This window comes from Balaenoptera borealis, assembly GCF_965194805.1.
Source record: "Balaenoptera borealis genome assembly, chromosome: 4".
Taxonomy (NCBI): Eukaryota; Metazoa; Chordata; class Mammalia; order Artiodactyla; family Balaenopteridae; genus Balaenoptera; species Balaenoptera borealis.
Genome location: NC_138861.1, coordinates 1,667,165 through 1,686,850, shown reverse-complemented (window position 1 = coordinate 1,686,850; position 19,686 = coordinate 1,667,165). Strand labels below are relative to the sequence as shown.

The following is a 19,686-nucleotide window of genomic DNA, read 5'->3' as shown; positions in this document are numbered from 1 at the left end:
TCTTTATAGACTGCTGTTAGTTCCCTTACAACAAGAAATTGACACCATTGCTTTGACCTCATTTCTTTTTTCTTTTTTCGAGGTCATTTAAGGGTTGAAATCATTTAGTAATTACAGTTCATGGGAAACTTTGGGCTTGTATTGGTTACCTTTTTTCAGAAGTTATTTTGAAACCTATAATTTTTGAAATGTCCGTTCTAAGTGTGTGTCTATGCTTATGTTTTTACTTTCAGGAGTACAAGATCCCCAGCATGAGAGAATTATTACTGTGTCTAGTAATGGAAGTATTCACAGCCCACGGTTTCCTCATACTTATCCAAGAAATATGGTCTTGGTATGGAGATTAGTAGCAGTAGAGGAAAATGTATGGATACAGCTCACATTTGATGAGAGATTTGGGCTTGAAGACCCAGAAGATGACATATGCAAGTAAGTGATCATACTTGAAATTCCAGCAGTGTAACAACTGTTACAGTCTTTCAAGTTGCTTCATTTTGAGGCTGTGATTTAAAATGGCATCTTTTGTTCTCTTATGTTTTTCTGATGATCCAAGAAATGTACAACCTTATTTAAGCTCTGCTTCTATCTACATCTGAAAGTAATTTGAGGTAATATATGGTAAAAAAAATTACATATAGAGTAAAACAATTTATAAAATAAGGAATAGAGAATAAAAAGCCAAGTAAAGGAATGTAGGTTGTGCCAGAGTTACCACTAGTGCCAAAACTTTTACATTTGAGCTTCCTTAGAGCCAAATCAATAAGATAAATAGTAAGCTATAAAAAGAAAGAGAAGTGTCCATGTATACATATTATGCATAGTGTCCAGTATCCATAGGTACACAAATAGATACATACATACATACACCCAGAACTAAGAGGTTTGAATATTTCATTACAAGGAAGAAGTACAGCTCTGAAGGCAGAATTAGACATTTAGGCTAACATTATACTTGGCCAGGTAGAAATTTATCATAATTCTCCTGGAAGCTTTCATGAACCAAAGTCAGCTGGAGTATTTCACCCACGCAAAAGACCACCTACCGTATGTCATACAAATATTACTCTTTAAATCCTATGTGAATATTCTTGTCAAGGTTGGGTGGTCTCATGGAAGATTTTTCACTTCAGTGGCATTTGTATATCATGAAAATATTTTACTTGAGCTTCTTTGTGGGGTTCTTTATTTTCCCTTTGATATACAAGTTAAAAGAGAATTTTCTCTTTATGGTATATTACAGATAAATATTTCAATACAGATAAGATAAACTTTATACTTGCTGTCATCACAGTTTGTATCTTTAACATTTATATATAGTTACATTTTTTTTTTCAAGTTCTTCTTTCTGTGGCTATGCGTTTCAGGTTATTTTTTCCCTTACATCTCTAATTTTAGGCTTTGAGAAGGATAAGTTATTCTAGCTATTTTTGGAGATGGTGTTACTCAACCCTTCATTTTATAGATAAGCAAACAAGCCAGAGAAGTAAAGTAGCTGCCCTAGATCTCATTCATGTTTTATAACTCAACACATACTAAAATCCATTTTTCTAACCCTCGTAGAGAGATGGTTTTTCAGCACGCTGTTCTACACCTCTTGCCTTCTTTTCATATGGACGATTACATAATGTTGTAAAAACTGCAGAGGGTTTAAGGTTTGGCCCTCCTTGCAAAGTAGCAGCTTAACCTATCACAGTTTCGTGGACGCTGATTGCGGACAGGGGGCTCCCGGGTCCGAGACAAAGGACCGGTGACAGCAGTGGCTGTGACAGGAGTTCTGTTCCCACAGGTCAGTGCCAGGAGGGCCACGTGACACCTGCACGCCTGGCTGGACGTGTGACGGGACAGGCAGCGTCCTGTGTGCGTGCGTGTGTGCACGCGTGCGTGTGTGCACGCGTGTGTGTGATGCATGTGAACAGTTAGATCACAGAAGATAAACTATCGTCCAGAATGGCTAGCGTCGCCTGTGGCTCAACTTCACTCACCATGAGACTCGAGGAAAGTGACTCTTCCAGTAGTTCTGAAATCCCTTCTTTTTGTGCTTCCTTGATTTACCTTCCTATTATTCCTGCACATATAATCATTGTCTTAAGTTATTCTCTTTTTCCTCGACCTCCCGATTTTCTCTGTAATTTTACCACATGTACACATCTCCCTGTGAACTAGCCTGTAAAAATTATGTTTTGCCTCTTTTGAAGTATATATCAGTGGGATAATACAACGTGCTTACTCCTGTGACTTGATGCAGTGCGATGTTTTTCGAGTTCACGTGGGTGCAAAGAGCTTGGATCCTTTGCTTTCTGTGACGGACCGAACTCCCTTGTATAAATAGGCAACCTTTCTTATCTTTTCCGCTTTGATGAATGTCTGGCGTATTTCCAGCTCTCCTTGTCCAAAAGTGCAAGAAAACTTTCTTCGAATCTATAGCTAAGATTGGTATTGCTGTCTTAAGAAATTAATATTTTCAACTTCACGAGGTAGAGTTAAATTATTCTTAAAAGTGACCAATTTACAGTTCCACCAACAATATACAAAATTTTGTTTTTCTGCATTCTCCCCAACCTTTTGATTTGGCATTCTTTTAATTCTGGGTGTTAGGGTAAGTGTAGAATTGTACCTTAATGTTAATTCCTATTTGTTTCTTCTTATTACCAGTGAGCTTGAAAATTTTCATATTGTTATTGGCTACTCAGATATCCTTTGCTGTGAAATGCCTGCTCATGTCTTTTGCCCAGTTTTTACTGGGATCTTTGGCTATTTAAACTTTGGTTTCCACATTTAAGTCCTCGATTCATCTGTAATTTATCTTATCGATGTGAGGTTTTTCACTAGGGTATCCCATGGAGTCCTGATGTCATTTATTGAATAGTCACACTTTCTTCCAATGATGTGCAAAGCCAGCTAACTTACAGGTCAGATTTTTGTATCTGATCTGGCCTGTTTCTCGGTTCTCTGTTCTGTTCCTTGGGTTTACTGTGCCCCACTGTGTACCAAACTGCCCCTGTCTCAATTACTGTAGCGTTACAGAAGCTGTGTGGTGGGGAAGTCACCTCGTGTTCCTCTCCTTTTCAAGCATTCTCACCATTTTACTTTTCAATATATGTTTTTACAAATAGGTTACCAAGTTCCTTGAAAACTCCTGTTGTGATTTTTATTGAAATAGCATTGCATGTATAGATCATTCTGGAAAGAATTGCCATCCTTATTGTAATGACCTTCCTGTCCTTGAGAACTTTATGCTTCTCCGATTATTTGGGTCTTCTTTATTGTCTGTACAGTTTTAAACTATTCTTTATAAAGATGTGATGCATCATTATTTAGATTTCTTTCTATGGTCTCTTACTAAAATCCCTTTTTGAAAATTACATTTCTAATTGTATGTTGCTGGTATATAGAAAGGCAATCAACTTTTTAGTATCGATCTTATATCTAGCAAACTCACTAAGCTCTTTATTTTAATAATGGTTCTGGCAATTATTTTGGATTTGTGCAAAAAAAGATATGGTTCATGAAAAAGATTTCTTTCTTCCAGTCAGTTCTTTTTAGTCTTTTCTATTTCTTATTAAGTTGTTGATTGCATGAGGTGGTGTCTCTGACTTCCTGATTTTAGAGTTTGCTTCCTTAAAAAAAAATAAAGTTTAAACTCTGGAATAACTTTAGGTTTACAGAATGTTGCCAAGATGGTACAGTTTCCATATTCCCAGGTTCCTCCCGTGTTACGTCTTCTGTCACCACCACATATTTGTGTAACTAAGACACCAGCATTCATACAATGCCACTCACTGAACTACACGCTTCACTCAGATGCCAGCAGTGCGGTCACTCCGTGTGCTTTTTCTGGTTCAGGATCCTGTCCAGGATGAGCCTTGCATTTAGCCCTCAAGCCTCCTTAGTCTCCTCTGATCTGTGAGTTTCTCTTTTTGGTCTTTCATGGCCTTGACAGTTTTGAAGAGAAGTGGTCAGGCAATTTGTAGAAGAGGCCTCAGTTTAGGTTCTTCAGATGTGTCCTCGTGATTACACTGAGGTTATTGGTTTGAGGGCAGGGTTCCAAATAGGTAAGCTGCTCTTCCCCTCATATGGCGGCAGAGGGTACGTACTACCAACCGCACTCATCACTGATGGTGTTAGCAATAATCACTCAGGTCAGGTGGGCTTCTCCTCGGGTGAGGGTGTACATTTCCCTTCCATATGCTATTATTTGGAGGGATGTGACTAAGTTCAGTCCACGTTCTAGGAGACAGTGATTAAGTTACACCTCCTAGAGGGGGGAATATATACATATACTATTGGGAATTCTTCAGTAAAGAAAATTTGTGCCGTTTCCTTTTCTACCCTCCTTCCCTCCTTCCTTCCTTCCTTCCCTCCTTCCCTCCTTCCCTCCTTCCTTCATTCCTTCCCTCCTTCCTTTGTTCCTTCCCTCCTTCCTCCCTTCCTTCCTTACTTCCTTCCTTCCTTCCCTCCTTCCCTCCTCCCTCCCTTCCCTCCTTCCCTCCTTCCTTCGTTCCTTCCCTCCTTCCTTCCCTCCTTCCTCCCTTCCTTCCTTCCCTCCTTCCCTCCTTCCTTCGTTCCTTCCCTCCTTCCTTCCCTCCTTCCTCCCTTCCTTCCTTCCTTCCTTCCCTCCTTCCCTCCTTCCTTCCTTCCTTCCTCCCTCCCTTCCCTCCTTCCTTCTTTCCTTCCTTCCTTTCTTCCTTCCCTCCTTCCTTCGTTCCTTCCTTCCTTTATTTCTTCAATCATTTGTATCAGTATAGACTCACAGAGATTTATTTTATGCCCTGTGTTATAACGCAGTGCTATTGTTATTTACTTTGTTGTTGAAATCGTTTCATCTTTGGCCACTGGAAGTAAAAGGTTTGCTGTTAACACATCGACATTGAATATGATGATGATGAAGATTTTCTTATATTATTTGAAGTACTTTGTTTTTGTTTTGTTTTTTCTTACTTTTCTAAGAGGCCTTTTTCCCCTTTGGGAGACATTATTTTATTTATATAATTTGGCTTTTAAAAATAAGTTACAGACATAATGACACTTTATACCTCACCATGTATCACCTAAGAACTAGGATATTTCCTTTGTGTTTTGAAAACCAGTATCACCTGCAAGAAATGTAACATTAACATGAAACTGTTACCTGATATATAGTTGATTTTCCAATGTTTCTCATGATCCCAATATGTTATCACTTCATTATTTGCTTTTTTTCATATTATGTTTTAATTCGGGAATCAATCATTGATTGAAGTTGGTTATTGTAACTCTTTTCTTGCCTTTTCTTCACTTTCATGACACTGATATTTGTGAACTATCCAGCCCGTTTGTTCTGAGGAATGTCTCTCAATTTCATTTCTGAGTGTGTCTTCATAATTAAGTCCTGCTGAAAGGTTCTGGCCAGAACGTTCTCCAGGCCATGGGCACCTCAGACCGCTCATGCTGCTCGTTTTTTTATTTATTTGAAGGTCAATTTATTTATTTATTTATTAATAAAATTTATTTATTTATTTATTTACTTATGGCTGCATTGGGCCTTCGCCGCTGCACGTAGGTGCTCCCCAGCCGCAGTGAGCGGGGGGCCACTCCCCACCTCAGCGCGAGGGCCCCTCACCGCAGTGGCCTCTCCCGCCGCAGGCCCAGCAGCTGTGGCCCACGGGCTCTAGAGCACAGGCTCAGCAGTTGTGGCACGTGGGCTCAGTAGTTGTGGCATGTGGGCTCAGTAGTTGTGGTGCATGGGCTCTAGTGCACAGGCTCAGCAGTTGTGGCGAACGGGCTTAGTTGCTCCGTGGCATGTGGGATCTTCCCGGACCAGGGCTCGAACCCGTGTCCCCTGCATCGGCCGGTGGATTCTTAACCACTGCACCACAAGGGAAGTCCCCTGCTCACTTATTACATTTCCACGACACGAATTTGCTTTCTCAATCCAGTGTTCAATGCATCTTGCCAATTTTGATAATGTGGTATTTTTATTTTTGTCCATTTGAGGATTTTTATAACATCGATTGTTTTCTTCTTTTAAGCCACATGGGTCATATAGAAGCATATTGTTCATTTTCTACGTTAAATGCATTTTTTGTTATAGATTTCTAAATTAATTGTATTTTGGATAAAGAATATGGCCCGTTTGTCTGTGATTGTTCAAGATTTAATACTTGGCGTCACTTGCTTCAAGTTTTTCAAGTTTCCAAATGTGCTCTCGTTCCGTTACGGGTGCGGCACTGCACGTATGAACATCATGGCAAGTTTTGTAGCTGTGCTGGTCACAGCATTTGGGTCTTCCCTGATTTTGTTTTCTTCCTGGTGTAACAATTCCTGAGAGATAGGTGTCAAATACTCCTAATAGAGAATACATGTATTTATGAGTTTCACCGTGTAGGACTGTCCACAGTTTCACCTTGTAGGACTGTCCACAGTTTCACCTTGTAGGACTGTCCACTTTTGTGTTTATATGTTTTTAAATTGAGCCCGTTGGTGCAGGCAGGCTCAGAGACCTGATCTTGTTTAATCTTCATTAATGTTTTGTTTTGACTTCAAAGTATATTGTGCCTAATATTGATATAGCTGCGCCAGGTAATTGGGCTGGTTATTTGCCTGGCATTCTTTCCATTTTTTACTTTGAGCTTTCCTGTGTCCTTAGGGGTGTGTGTGTGTGTGTGTGTGTGTGTGTGTGTGTGTGTGTGTGTGTGTGTTTGTTGTCCCTTGTGAGAGGAACATGAGTAACATTAAAAAGAAAAATTCAGTTAAAAATCTTCATGTTACACTTAGGAACTTAATTTAGCACATTGGTTCTGATTATGCCTTTTTTAGATTCAGTGCAACTATTTCATTTTTCTTTTTTTTTTAATTAATTAATTTATTTTCAGCTGCATTGGGTCTTTGTTGCTGCACGTGGGTTTTCTCTAGTTGCGGCTAGCGGGGGCTACTCTTCGCTGTGGCGCGCGGGCTTCTCATTGCCGTGGCTTCTCTTGTTGCAGAGCACGGGCTCTAGGCACAGGGGCTTCAGTAGTTGTGGCACGTAGGCTCAGTAGTTGTGGCTCACGGGCTGTAGAACACAGGCTCAGTAGTTGTGGTGCACGGGCTTTGTTGTTCCGCGGCATGTGGGATCTTCCCGGACCAGGGTTCAAACCCGTGTCCCCTGCATTGGCAGGCAGATTCTTAACCACTGCGCCACCAGAGAAGCCTGCTACTATTTCTTTCATGCATTGCATTTCTACTCATTTTTCTATTTCTTCCTTTCCTTTTTTGCATTCATTGTTTGTCTTCTCATCCTATTTTTCTTTTCTACTAATTTAGAAAGTGTACATCAAGTTCTGTGTTTAAATGGCTACCTTAGAAATGCATACGGGTCTCCATATAGAAAGCTCGTTCATGTTTACCCGCCTTCCCCAATAGAAAGTTACCTGAGAACCTTTGAACTGCCCTGGAATGCTGAATCCCAGCTCTCAGCTCACTGAGCTGAGAAGACAGAGCAGAGTTTTTTGCTCACCGTGGTGACAGGGACGACCACCTTGACAGCTCGAGCAGCGTCTGGGGAGGAAAGGCAAAACCAGACTTTGTTGAGGGTTTGAACTTTGGTTTAAAATGAACTTAAAGACTTAAAATAGTCTTCGGTCTGAGACTGGACTAAGGGTTGGGCAAGAATTAGGACATAATAGTTTAGAACTGGCGGAAGCAAGGCAGGGATTTTCAGGCGTGGGTTCCGCAGCGCTGGATAGTAAACTGCTGATGCTTTGTTAAAGGAGTTGATGGTTCTTTGCAGGAAGTTCCTGTAATTAACAGTAAAGGTGTCAGCCTGGGAAAATAACGAAGACAGTAAAGTAGTCATGTTCTGTTACCATAACCACATAACTGGCTGGTTTCATCCTTCTCGCCCAAGCCGGCTTGGTTCTCACCACAGTTACTCCCATTCCTCATATATGTGAGTTTCTGAGGATTTTAGTTTTGTATTCTTTACCTTCACAAGTAAAACATGTGTCGTTATTGTTTTGTATGATCGATGTTTCTTTAGCCATCCCTACGGGCTTACTTTCGAGGCTAACGATTTCTTCTTGCACTTCAGAATTTTGGGGGTAGGATCATTTTACTTCTTTCAGTATAGTCTTTAAAAGTCTCTTAAGTGAAAGCCTGTGAATAGTAAATACTCAGGTCTTATTTATTTGAACATTTCTCTAGTTCACCTTCATTCTTGGAAGTTGTTCAGACGGGATATAGGATTTTCAGTTGTGTGTTTATGTTTCTCTCAATTCTGTGAAGACGCCGTCCACTGTCTACGGCTGTTGAGAAGTTAGTCGTCAGGTTAACTGCTGACGTATTCCTGTAGTCTCCCATCGAGGGGTACATTTTACAGAGTGACATGTGTGGGCCGCAGGGTTGAGAGGGAAGGATGGAGCTAGGATGCAGCCCCACGCAGCTCCTGGACCACCTGTGGCCCATTAACTGCCCATCCCCACCCCGCCCTCGCACCCACTGGAGGCTCCGCAGGTGCCCGCAGGGCCCAGAGCATAATCACCTCACTGAAATATTGGTTCCTTTTATTGTCTATCCTCCAGAGAATTCTCTTATTTTCCTCACGGTTCAGTATTGCATGAAACACAAAGGTTTTCTTGTACTCATTTGTTCAGCAATTTTTGTTGTAACGTACCAAGAGGAGTTTCTCTGCCTAACTTTGTCCACCATGTGGCTGGAAGCTACACTGTTTCAAGCAAAACCAAGTTCCTCCTGACAAGACTTAGTGTTCTCAAGTTCAAGTTTAAAGTTGATTTTTAAAAATGGCCAGAAGGACTCTTTTCCATGACAAGGCTGGAGAACTTAAATACAGATGTGTCCCCGATAAAATGCATCTTCGGAATTTAAGCTGCCCCAGTGTCAATATTTTCTCAAGTCTGAAACATGGAAGAGTCTAGAAAATGTGATTCACTGTTTTAGCGGCATCTTCAAAAGAGGGCAGACTCGAGTGAGATGTTTGACTTTTACCCCCGTGGCCTTGCTGGCTTCTCAAATTATCTTTTATAAAGAAACAGACAGAGGGAGTTGTGTTTTTATGCTGTGAGGTTGACATTATTACAAAGAGCAAAACAAGTCAGAGGCAAGTTTGGTTTTGTTGCTTTTCCGGCCTGAGAAGATGTGCAGGCAACGTGGTGGAGGGTATTGGTGTGGGACAGGAATGGAAGAATGGGGTGTGTTTGTGTGTGTGTGTGTGTTTGTGTGTGTACACACATTGGTGTAAAAAGGGCTGAAATATGTCTTGTTTTTCAGTGTTCTCTGTGCACGTGTGACTCGTGTGTGACATACGATGTGCTTAAGAGGGCACGTTTTAGTGGAAAAGTCTTAATTTTTTTTTTGTTTGCTCCTCTCTGACATAAATAAATGTACTTATTATATATTATATTTTACAAAGAGAAAGACCATAAATGACAGTGTGTGGAAAAGAATGGACTGTTCAGTAGTGCTTCTGTATAACTGAATCACTTTGCTGTACAGCGGAAATTAACACAACATTGTAAATCAACTCTGCCTCAGTTTAAAAAAATAAAATAGTGCCTCTTTTTCACCAAAACAGCTGAGTTTCTTTTGGAGGACATGCTGTCTCGGTTCCTGCGTGGAAAACGTTGAATGATAGAAATGCTAAATCTGCTAGGCGAAAGCAACACATTTTTTAATACTTGGAATTGAAGATGATCAAAACTGTTAAGTTTTTCTTCCAAATGAAGAAAATCTTTTGGACATGGTCCTCCCTTCCTGCTGTTTATCGTAGAATTAATGTGGCCTTGGTTTTTGCTCGTGTATTTACTGTAAGTCCAGTGGGCACTTGCTGAGCCCCATGGGGGTGCGGGGAGACAGTGGTGAAGAGCAGTGGTCTCTGCCCTCGAGTAACTCAGAGTCTGGTCAGAAGCAGACAAGTAAACAGACAATTAAAATAGAAAGGCCACAGGTCCCAGAAGACGGTAAGTAGAGAGTACAGTTATGACTGTAACTGATTGTGTTTAGATTGCTTTGTTGACCATTTTCTAATTCAGACTATAACTGCGTATCTTACCAGCAACAGCCTATAAATAATTGTTATTAATTTATTGTGGAGAAATGGGGGGGCACAAATTAACCCTCCCACGCACCCTCCCACACAGACCTCAGAAACTCAAATACTCATTTTCTGTGTTTCCCTCTAGTAGATGTAACTTTCAAGTCTAGGATAGATTTCTTATATCAATTTTACAATGACAGTGCAAGCTCTAGGAGATTAAATTTTAAGGAAAAAGTTATTTTGTGGAAAGGAATAAAGATATTTCTTAGTTCTTTTGCCATACAACTGAAAAAAAGACAGTATTATTGAGCTGCTAATGACCTTGGAGACCCATAAGTTCATCCTAAGAATTGATTTTTCAAGCAAAATGTTTTCGTGAGCCCCTTAAAATAGTGAAGGGAAGGATAAGGCGGCATTAGACACTATTTGGCATAAATGATCTTAAATTTTATCCGTGGAATGTCCAAAGGCATCCCGTGAAGCCCCAGCCTGAGTCTGCAGAACTGCGGCTCAGAACATGTAGCTGGGTGTGGGCCTCTCACTCAGCGTTCCAGTTCTGTTCAGGACGGCAAGAAAAGCTTAGGTGAGACAGAAAGCTCAGTGCGTCTTGAAGGTGCCCTGTGGGAGCCTTGCTGTGAGACCAGAGGACTTGTGCCTGGTGTGACAGGTGACAGCATGGCAACTTGCTTCGCGTCCACCTCAACCACTGGCAAGGGGTAGGGGGCCCAGGTGGGCTTGGGGCATTTATTATCCGTCCCCGAGACCTTCCTGAAGGGCCTGTCTGTGCCAGGCATATGCAGGCTGGTTGCCGACACAGGTCACTGGTGTTTTAGGGCAGAAGGGGAGGGAGCACAGGAGGAGGCCGTGAGGGCAAAGGTAGGGTCTCCTCCAGCGCCTGTCACAACTAGGAAGTGATGAGTGATGATTCAGAAGGATGGAGACACAATGCGTGTTCCGCCTCGAAGAATAGTTGAGACGTCAGTACCGACCAGCACCTATCAGGTACTCAGTAAGAGCCAGCTAACATAAAAGGATAGGTGGGTTAGAGGGGGAGAATGTGTGAATGATGATTTCCCCTGGAGCGCGTGATGCCGTCAAGGTGAGGCTGTCCCGGTGGGCAGGGTCCAACCGTGAGCCCCCAGGGATCGATTTGCTCTCCCTTCTTCTGCTCTCGGAAGCTGAGGGTCTTCTTGCAGAAGAGAACATGGACCAGTCTATAGTTTACCAAGAAAATACCTCCAGAAGCCATGCAAAATGGATTGGAGAAGAATTCAAAGGCACTTAGTTGAAGGAATTGTGTTATTTTCAGACACAAAACTCTTCCATGAGAGATTTCCTCAGACCTACCCTTGGCCAATTATTTTCTGCCTGATCTAATAACAGATCTGCCTCTCTTCCGTTCTCCTCCTTCCTTGTTAAAGCTCCGTGTGAGTGGAGGGGCCGCTGAGGGGCGGTGTGCCCATGCACGTGAGCGCAAAGAAGGACAGATACCATATGATGTCACTTATGTGCGGAATTGAACACAAATGGTGCAGATGACCTTATCTACGAAACAGAAACAGACTCAGACACAGAGAACAGACGTATAGTTGCCGGGGAAGGGGGGGAGGGATAAACTGGGAGATTGGGATTGACAGATACACACTGCTATATATAAAACAGATAACTAGTGAGCACAGGGAAGTCTACTCAATACTCCGCAAGAACCTATATGGGAAGAGAATCTAAAAAAAGAGTAGATGTATGTATATCTATAATTGATTCACTTCGCTGTACATCTGAAACTAACACAACATTGTAAATCAATTGTACTCCAATAAATTTTTTTTAAAAAAAGAAAGAACCTCTACAGTGGGATCAATGCTTTGTATTTCAAAGCTACGTTCCCCTTTGCCCCAGGGCATAAGTTTGGGGAGGAACAAAACGACCGATTTCAACATTGCCGACAATAGAAATATTTATATTAAAGACAAACCAGGGAATTGCTTAGAATGTTAAATGGCCCCTCTGTTATAGAGAAGAGATGGCCTTCCTCACTTCTCCACGGGTTAAGCCAGGCCTCCGTGGGCCCAGAGGAGAGCCGCAATACAAACCAGTATTGCGTAGAGTCTGGGGATACTACTGCAATTCTGCTACAGGTGTGCCAGGACAGAAGACATGTCCCTAATAGGTAATGGCTTCGATTGAAAGATAGTGGGATTCATGCAAGAAAGAGTAACTTTAAGATCCTTTTAGCTTCAAGTAACCAACTGAAAAAGGACATGTTTGGATCTGTCCCTGAACATTTCAGGGATGGGCTTCATCCAGGTTTTGAAAGATGCCACCAACTCTGTCTCCTTCTCTGCTTCCATAGACTCGCTTCCTTGTGGTGGACTTCACTCTCAATTTGTCTTCATAAAATCGCAGAGGAAACCAGACAGGTGCCAAGATTTTAGCACTTGCAATCTTCGAAGGAGACAGGAACTCTTCCTGCAAACATTTTTGGAAGAGTTTCTTTTTGTTTTGTAACTTCATTGAAGTATAGTTGGTTTACAATGTTGTGTTAGTTTCTGCTGTACAGCAAAGTGACTCAGTTATATATATATTCTTTTCATGTTCTTTCCCATGATGGTTTATCACAGGGTATTGAATGTAGTTCCCTGTGCTCTACAGCAGGACCTTGTTGTTTATCCATCCTGTATGTATAATGGTTCGCATCTGCTAACCCCAAACTCCCAATCCATCCCTCCCCCTTGGCAACCACACGTCTGCTTGGAAGAGTTTTGACTGGCCTGCTTTGAGCCAAGTATCCATCCCTGGACCAGTTACTATAGGGGGAGCTGGGAGCAGGCGTTACCATGCTTGGCAAGATTTGGGTTCCTTGCCCATCCTGAAGTTAAGTGATGGTTTGTATTGCTGGAGAAATGGTTCCTGAAAGCCAAACTTTCCCTTTCCATCAGAAAGAGGAAGAAGTGCCGATGGTGCAGAAATAACCGTCTCCACTCTTGGTGTCAAGACCCAAAAGGAGTTACGTGCAGCTTTCAAACGTACACTCATTGCTTTCCCCTCCTCCACTTCTGGCCAGAATAAAATTCTATTTAGAGTGAAGGTTTTACTAGAGCCCTTTCCAGCTGCACTTGAGTATAGTGAGCTTGATGGCATAATTTATAGTTTTGTTATCCTTTGACCTCTGTAGCAATTACTTTTGTAACTTTAAAAAAAAAAATCATTCCCAAGAGGGCTTAAAATGAAGGGTAGGGACCTGACCAAGTCTGAGATCAAGGGACTGTGCCCTTGGCTAATGAGATGTTTTGATTTTATGTTTTGAAATGTTCAAAATCAACATTCCAGCAGAGAAGGAATGAATCCCGTAACTCCCGGAACCCGTGCCGGTCTCCCCGTGCTTATCTGTCTCCAGCCCTGTCTGTACCTTTGTCCCCGTCGTATCCCCCCTTTTACCCCCAGCACCTCCCTCTCTTCTTGGCTTTCCTTCCCCCCATCTTCCCCGTTTATTGCCCAGTTATTACTTTCCTGCGGTTATTCAGCAAGATTCTGACTGTTTGCACTCCATGAGGATTCGGGGCATATCTCAGTGCCCTTCTCTGTGCCAAGCCTTTACTTTCAGTTCCTGCCATGTCTTCCCTTGGGGTGATGATGCCACCTCCTGTTTGTCCAACTGGCACAGCGACTTACACGTGGATAACTTCTGCGACCAACGAAACGCCCGTATTCCCAGCTAGCTAGCTAGTTATCCATCTATATAATTTTACCCCCAAAGAAAAACCAAGCAAGAGCAATACAGCACCAATCATTAAGAATCAAAGACTTCTACATATGCAAGTCTTAAATATACTGCACAGGCCTTTCTTTTCTCGGCTTATTCAATATTTTCTGTAGTTGTATCTCCAGTATTAAAGTATTAGTATCTTTTTGCTGTTTGAGCTTTCAAATGGCACACTTTCCTCAATTCCCCTGGCCATGACTCTTGGGGAGCTAGGCTGTGCTCAGCTCTCTTTAGGGTACAGACTACTTTCTAAAGAAGCAGTCTTTAAATAGGCCACCTCCTTTGGCTTTCATAGGACAGGGAGATGCTGACTGAGGTTTTATTTCTAATTCATTCATGGAATTATTTCTAAGTATTATTTGATTTCCCCTCTAAGGTTTTTGCCAGAATGAAAGGATTATTGTTTTGCTATGCAGTTAACAGAGGTTAAATTAAGGTATTTCACAAAACCCTCTGAAGTTAAGCTTAAAAGATTTCATTGTACCTAATTCACATGTGAAGGTAGAAGGTAGAAGTTAAGGACCCCCTTCCCAGCTTCCTTGGCCATGTTGGTTGTGCTTACACCTCTGTTTTCAGCAGAAGGAATGATGTGAATATTACCTCCTGGACCATGAACATGATATGAATAGTACATGGATGTGAGCATTATGATGATATGAATAGTATTGGGTTGGCCAAAAAGTTCTTTCGGGTTTTTGAAAAACCTGAACGAACTTTTTGGCCAACCCAATATATGGATATGAATATCAGAATGATATGAATATTGTATGTATATGAATTTTATAATGATACAAATAGTATAGGTATATGAATATTATGATATGCATAGTGTATGTATATGAATAGTATAATGATATGAATACTGTGTGTTTATGAATAGTATAATGATGTGAATAGTGTATGTGTATGAATATTATAATGATGCGAATAGTATATGGGTATTATAATGATATGAATAGTGTATGAATATTATAATGATATGAATAGTGTATGTATGTGGATAGTATAATGATGTGAATAGTATATGTGTATGAATAGTATAATGATACGAATAGTATATGTATATGAATATTATAATGATACGAATAGTATATGTATATGAATATAAGGATATGAATAGTATATGTATATGAATATAAGGATATGAATAGTATATGTATATGAATATTATAAGGATATGAATAGTATATGGGTATTATAAGGATACGAATAGTATATCGGTATTATAATGATATGAATAGTATATGAATATTATAATGATACAAACAGTATAGGTATATGAATATTATAATGATATGAATAGTGTATGTATATGGATAGTATAATGATGTGAATAGTATATGTATATGAATAATATAATGATACGTATATAATGATAAGTATATAATGATATGTATGTATGTATGTAATAGTGTATGTATATGGATAGTATAATGATATGAATAGTATATGAATATTATAATGATACGAATAGTATATGTATATGAATATAAGGGTATGAATAGTATATGTATATTATAAGGATACGAATAGTATATGTATATGAATATTATAAGGATACGAATAGTATATGGGTGTTATAAGGATATGAATAGTATATGGGTATTATAATGATATGAATAGTATATGAATAGCATAATGATATGAATAGTATATGGGTATTATATGAATAGTATATGGGTATTATATGAATAGTATATGGGTATTATATGAATAGTATATGGGTATTATAATGATATGAATAGTATATGAATAGCATAATGATATGAATAATATATGGGTATTATAATATGAATATTATAAGGATACGAATAGTATATGTGTATGAATATTATCACCATGCAGGTGAGGCAGACTCGCTGTGAGCCCAGTGGACTGATTCCGTGCAGGCAGACCCAACTTTAATCATTCACTGAAACTTACAAAAAGAACGGGGGAAAAGGGATTTTCTGTTGGTATATAGAGGATATCATAAAATCAAGGAGAAAGTTCTTCTACTGGATTACAGTATTTAAAGGAAAATGCTGTGGAGTGGACCTCACCTTAACATTTCATTGAATGAAATCAAGGGAGCCTCACCCTCTAGAGGTAGGGTTTGTGGTAGCTGTGACTTGCCTGCAGATGAGATGCAATCGAATATTGGCGACGATGCATGTTGTATCAGCTGCCACCTGGCTTAAGGACAACTGGGGAGACCTGTGTGTTCATAGATGCCCACTTAGAGGAGGGCCGTGGGCAGGGAGTCCTGCCCCAGGGAGTAGACTCTGGGGACTCTGGCTCAGAGCGTGCGCAGTGTTAGTAATCTTAGGGAGGTGCTTCTTCTTATGTAGATATAGAAAGGTGCCCTTGCCCACAGTAATGTGCGCCTTCTTTAATTTCTGGCCATACAGACAGTCAGGTTCCTGGTGCACAAAGCTGTGTGTTCCTATCCTCTTTTTAAAATCCCGCAGGAGACCGTGAGGGGAGCAGATTCTTCTGCGTGCATCCAGGTGAAGTTCTGAATGCCTTTTTCAGTACACACAGTATTAGGGCGACGAGTTTGGGAAATGGAGAAATTCCATTTGTACTTTGCTCCAGGTACCATACTAATGACTTAGATTTTTTAGTAGGATGAACTGGCCACTTATGTACATGAGAGAATTATGATGAGGGTACTGTTGTGTACATGGAAGAACAATGGCTTGGAATGCCGGACGTGTTTCAGATTCAGCTCTGTCCTTTTCTATTAGCTACATGGTTTTGGTTAAAATACTGAGCCTGTTTTATCATTATATTCTTTAAATAAAATAAAGTAAGGGGATTGGGTCCCAGACGAAGGTTCAAGTCTCTTCCACCACTGAAAGATCTGTGTTTCCTTGGACTATTCACACACATAGGGTCACACTAACATTTGTTTTGCCTTTATAAAGTAATGTTTTATAAAAGTTCTGTGAAAATATTAAAGTATAGGATAATATAACTTTTCTGTTCCTATGGGAACAAAATCCCTTCATATTTCTTTTTTTTTAATAAATTTATTTATTCATTTTATTTTGGCTGCATTGGGTCTTCGTTGTTGCGCACGGGCTTTCTCTAGTTGCAGCAAGTGGGGGCTACTCTTCGTTGTGGTGCGCGGGCTTCTCATTGTGGTGGCTTCTCTTGTTACGGAGCACAGGCCCTAGAGTGTGCAGGCTTCAATTGTTGTGGCACTCAGGCTCAGTAGTTGTGGCTCATGGGCTCTAGAGCTCAGGCTCAGTAGTTGTGGCGCATGGGCTTAGTTGCTCCGCGGCATGTGGGATCTTCCCGGACCAGGGCTCGAACCCATGTCCCCTGCATTGGCAGGTGGATTCTTAGCCACTGCGCCACCAGGGAAGCCCCACTTCGTATTTCTTAAACTGTAGTTTTATATATGAACCTTTGCAGTAATATTGATTCTTTTTTTAAATATACTTGATTTATAATGTTGTATTAGTTTCTGGTGTACAACACAGTGATTCAGTTATATATATATGTATATATGTATATGTATATACACATATATATTCTTTTATAAATATATATAAAATATATATATTCTTTTTCATATTCTTTTCCATTATGGTGTATCACAAGGTATTGAATATAGTTCCCTGTGCTGTACAGTAGGACCTAGTTGTTTATCCATCCTATATATAATAGTTTGCATCCGCTAATCCCAAACTCCTAATTTGTCCCTCTCCCACCCTCCCCTTTGGTAACCGTAAATCTGTTCTCTATGTGTGTGAGTCTGTTTCTGTTTCGTAAATAAGTTCATTTGTATCATATTTTAGATTCCTTTACATTTAATTTAATGGGACAGAAATTTCACTGCCCAGAAATCTCTCAGGGGCTTAGTTGTTTCTGTTGTCATTTTCAAACTCTTAACCATATGACCCAAGCCCATGACAAATCCCTAAATGTAATGGAACCAACAACTCTGGTGAATGCACTGCTGACAGTCGGGTGGTAGTAAAGGACTTATCCATCACGTACAGTACATGTTGAAACCTCATTGCTCAAAGATTTCTCCCCTAAAGTGATTCCTCAATAGCTGTTTCCAGCACTCGGACACATGTCTGAATATACAGTCAACAGTCAAGTAGACCGTGCTCCCTGTCTGCCGAGAGACCCAGATCGTTTCCCCATATGGCAGCTGCCTTAACCCCCGACTCCTTCTCCGCAGAAACCCCGTGCACTGACTTCAATCACCCACTTCTCCACATTCCTATCTGTGGCTCTCCATCTCTGCTCGTCCGTCTGAATAAGCGAGCCAGTTCATAGTATCAAAATATTTGTGTAAATGGAACCAGTCCTAATTCATTGCTTCTGAAATTATTTCATGGGGCTGTGGTAGGCACTGTTTTTGCTGGGGCATCGGGGTTAATCTCGGCAGAAACGAGGCCTGCTCTGTATGTTATCCGAGAGCATTTTGCCCCCCGAAACTCTCTAATCGTAGTTTCCCTACTATTTATCTAGGTTAAGGATGTCCAAAAGCGTGACGGTAAGAGTTCAACATCATTCTCCAAAGTGTGACGCTGCTCTTTTATGCTTAGCAAAATTCAGATTCTTGTTTATATCTCTGAAGAACTTGAATATGAGGAATTTCTTAGGAGACAAAAAGGAACGTTTAAAAAAACAATTCATAGTTTTCCACGCAGCCTGCAAAGAAAGGAAAGAAAGAAAAAGGGAAGGGAAGAAAAAAGGAAGAGAGGGAGGGAGAGAGGAAGATACTCTGTTTGCTGCCGGCTATTTGCAGACTACACTCCTTTTCTGATGCTGTTAGGTTTACGAGGGCCTGGGCAGAGAACCCTAGCAGATGGGAGCTACGTGACAAATAGCACCAGTTACGGAGCGCCTACTGTTTGCAAAGCAAACTAGGTTTGCAAAACAAACTAGGTTAGTTACTCACGCGAGCTCTAATCTTTCAGCAATCCTTCACAGGAGGGATTATCCTTATTTTACAAAAGAGGATACAGGTGAAAGAGGATGTAAAAACTGTCCAAATAGACAGAGCTGGAAAACGGTAAAGACTGTATTCATACCTTTGCTCCAAGTTGAAGCATTATCTAAGAGTAGAATTATCCCTGTCTGTACTAACTGTTGTATCATTTGCTAGGCAAGAAAAACATCATTATGTATCTTTCTTGTTCATCATAAAACTAAATACAAATAACACCTGGTAGCTTAAATCATTAAGTAATAGTCACGATCACATCGACAATGTACTTCCTATCCGGAGATTTTGATAATTAAGTAGTCACAACTACTTTACAACTCATAATTCCATCCCCAGACTGTTTGCTAATAATAGGAATTTATGTTCATCAAATGTTTACAATCGGTGCAAAGTTCCAAGTTCGCTGATGCTCTGGTTTACTCTGCTGCAGTAAGGTGATGTGAGCTTTCCCTCCTGGGACCAGAGATCAATTATGTGCTTAGTGAAGGCCCACTAAGTGTAAGGGACATAGTAGGAGCATTAGCATAATCCCTGCCCTCAGGGAGCATCTAAACTAGCCAGAGATACCAGTGCTTGAAAGACACAAGGTAATGTGAAATTGAATGCTAAATTGTGAAGAATAGAATAAGATTCTCAAAGTGGAGAAGTCTGAACAGAAATGAACAGCCTGAGAAGGTCACAAGCAGGGTGGTTGCCAGGAGATGTCAGAAGCTGGTATTTACCGTCATGAACTCACCACCGGAAGGTGGCCTTTACCTGAGATGATCAAAATTTGGCTTGAATAGCACATTGAACCAGCTTCTGAAGGCCAGGCTTAGGTGAAGCAAACTCCCAAAATATCAACCTGTAAACCAGAGTTAAATGTATTCAGTTTAAATGAAAAATATAATGTCCAAGGCTCTGACTTGGCAGAGAAGCAGATAAGTCACCACTCGTGGTTTTGTGTGTGGTGCTTGTGGC

The 19,686-nt window shown here is 40.7% G+C and overlaps 1 protein-coding gene across 5 annotated transcripts in view; it reads left to right on the top strand.

The window, feature by feature from the left end:
- The window catches only part of PDGFC (platelet derived growth factor C), a gene marked incomplete at its 5' end in the record, with an annotated part of 219,348 nt that overhangs the window by 128,204 nt on the left and 71,458 nt on the right, over window positions 1-19,686 (top strand). For all 5 annotated transcript variants that reach the window (XM_082391354.1, XM_082391353.1, XM_082391355.1 and 2 more), the window contains one exon: window positions 234-429. In XM_082391354.1, the coding sequence (XP_082247480.1) occupies window positions 234-429 (196 nt within the window). The remainder of the gene's footprint in view (window positions 1-233; window positions 430-19,686) is intronic.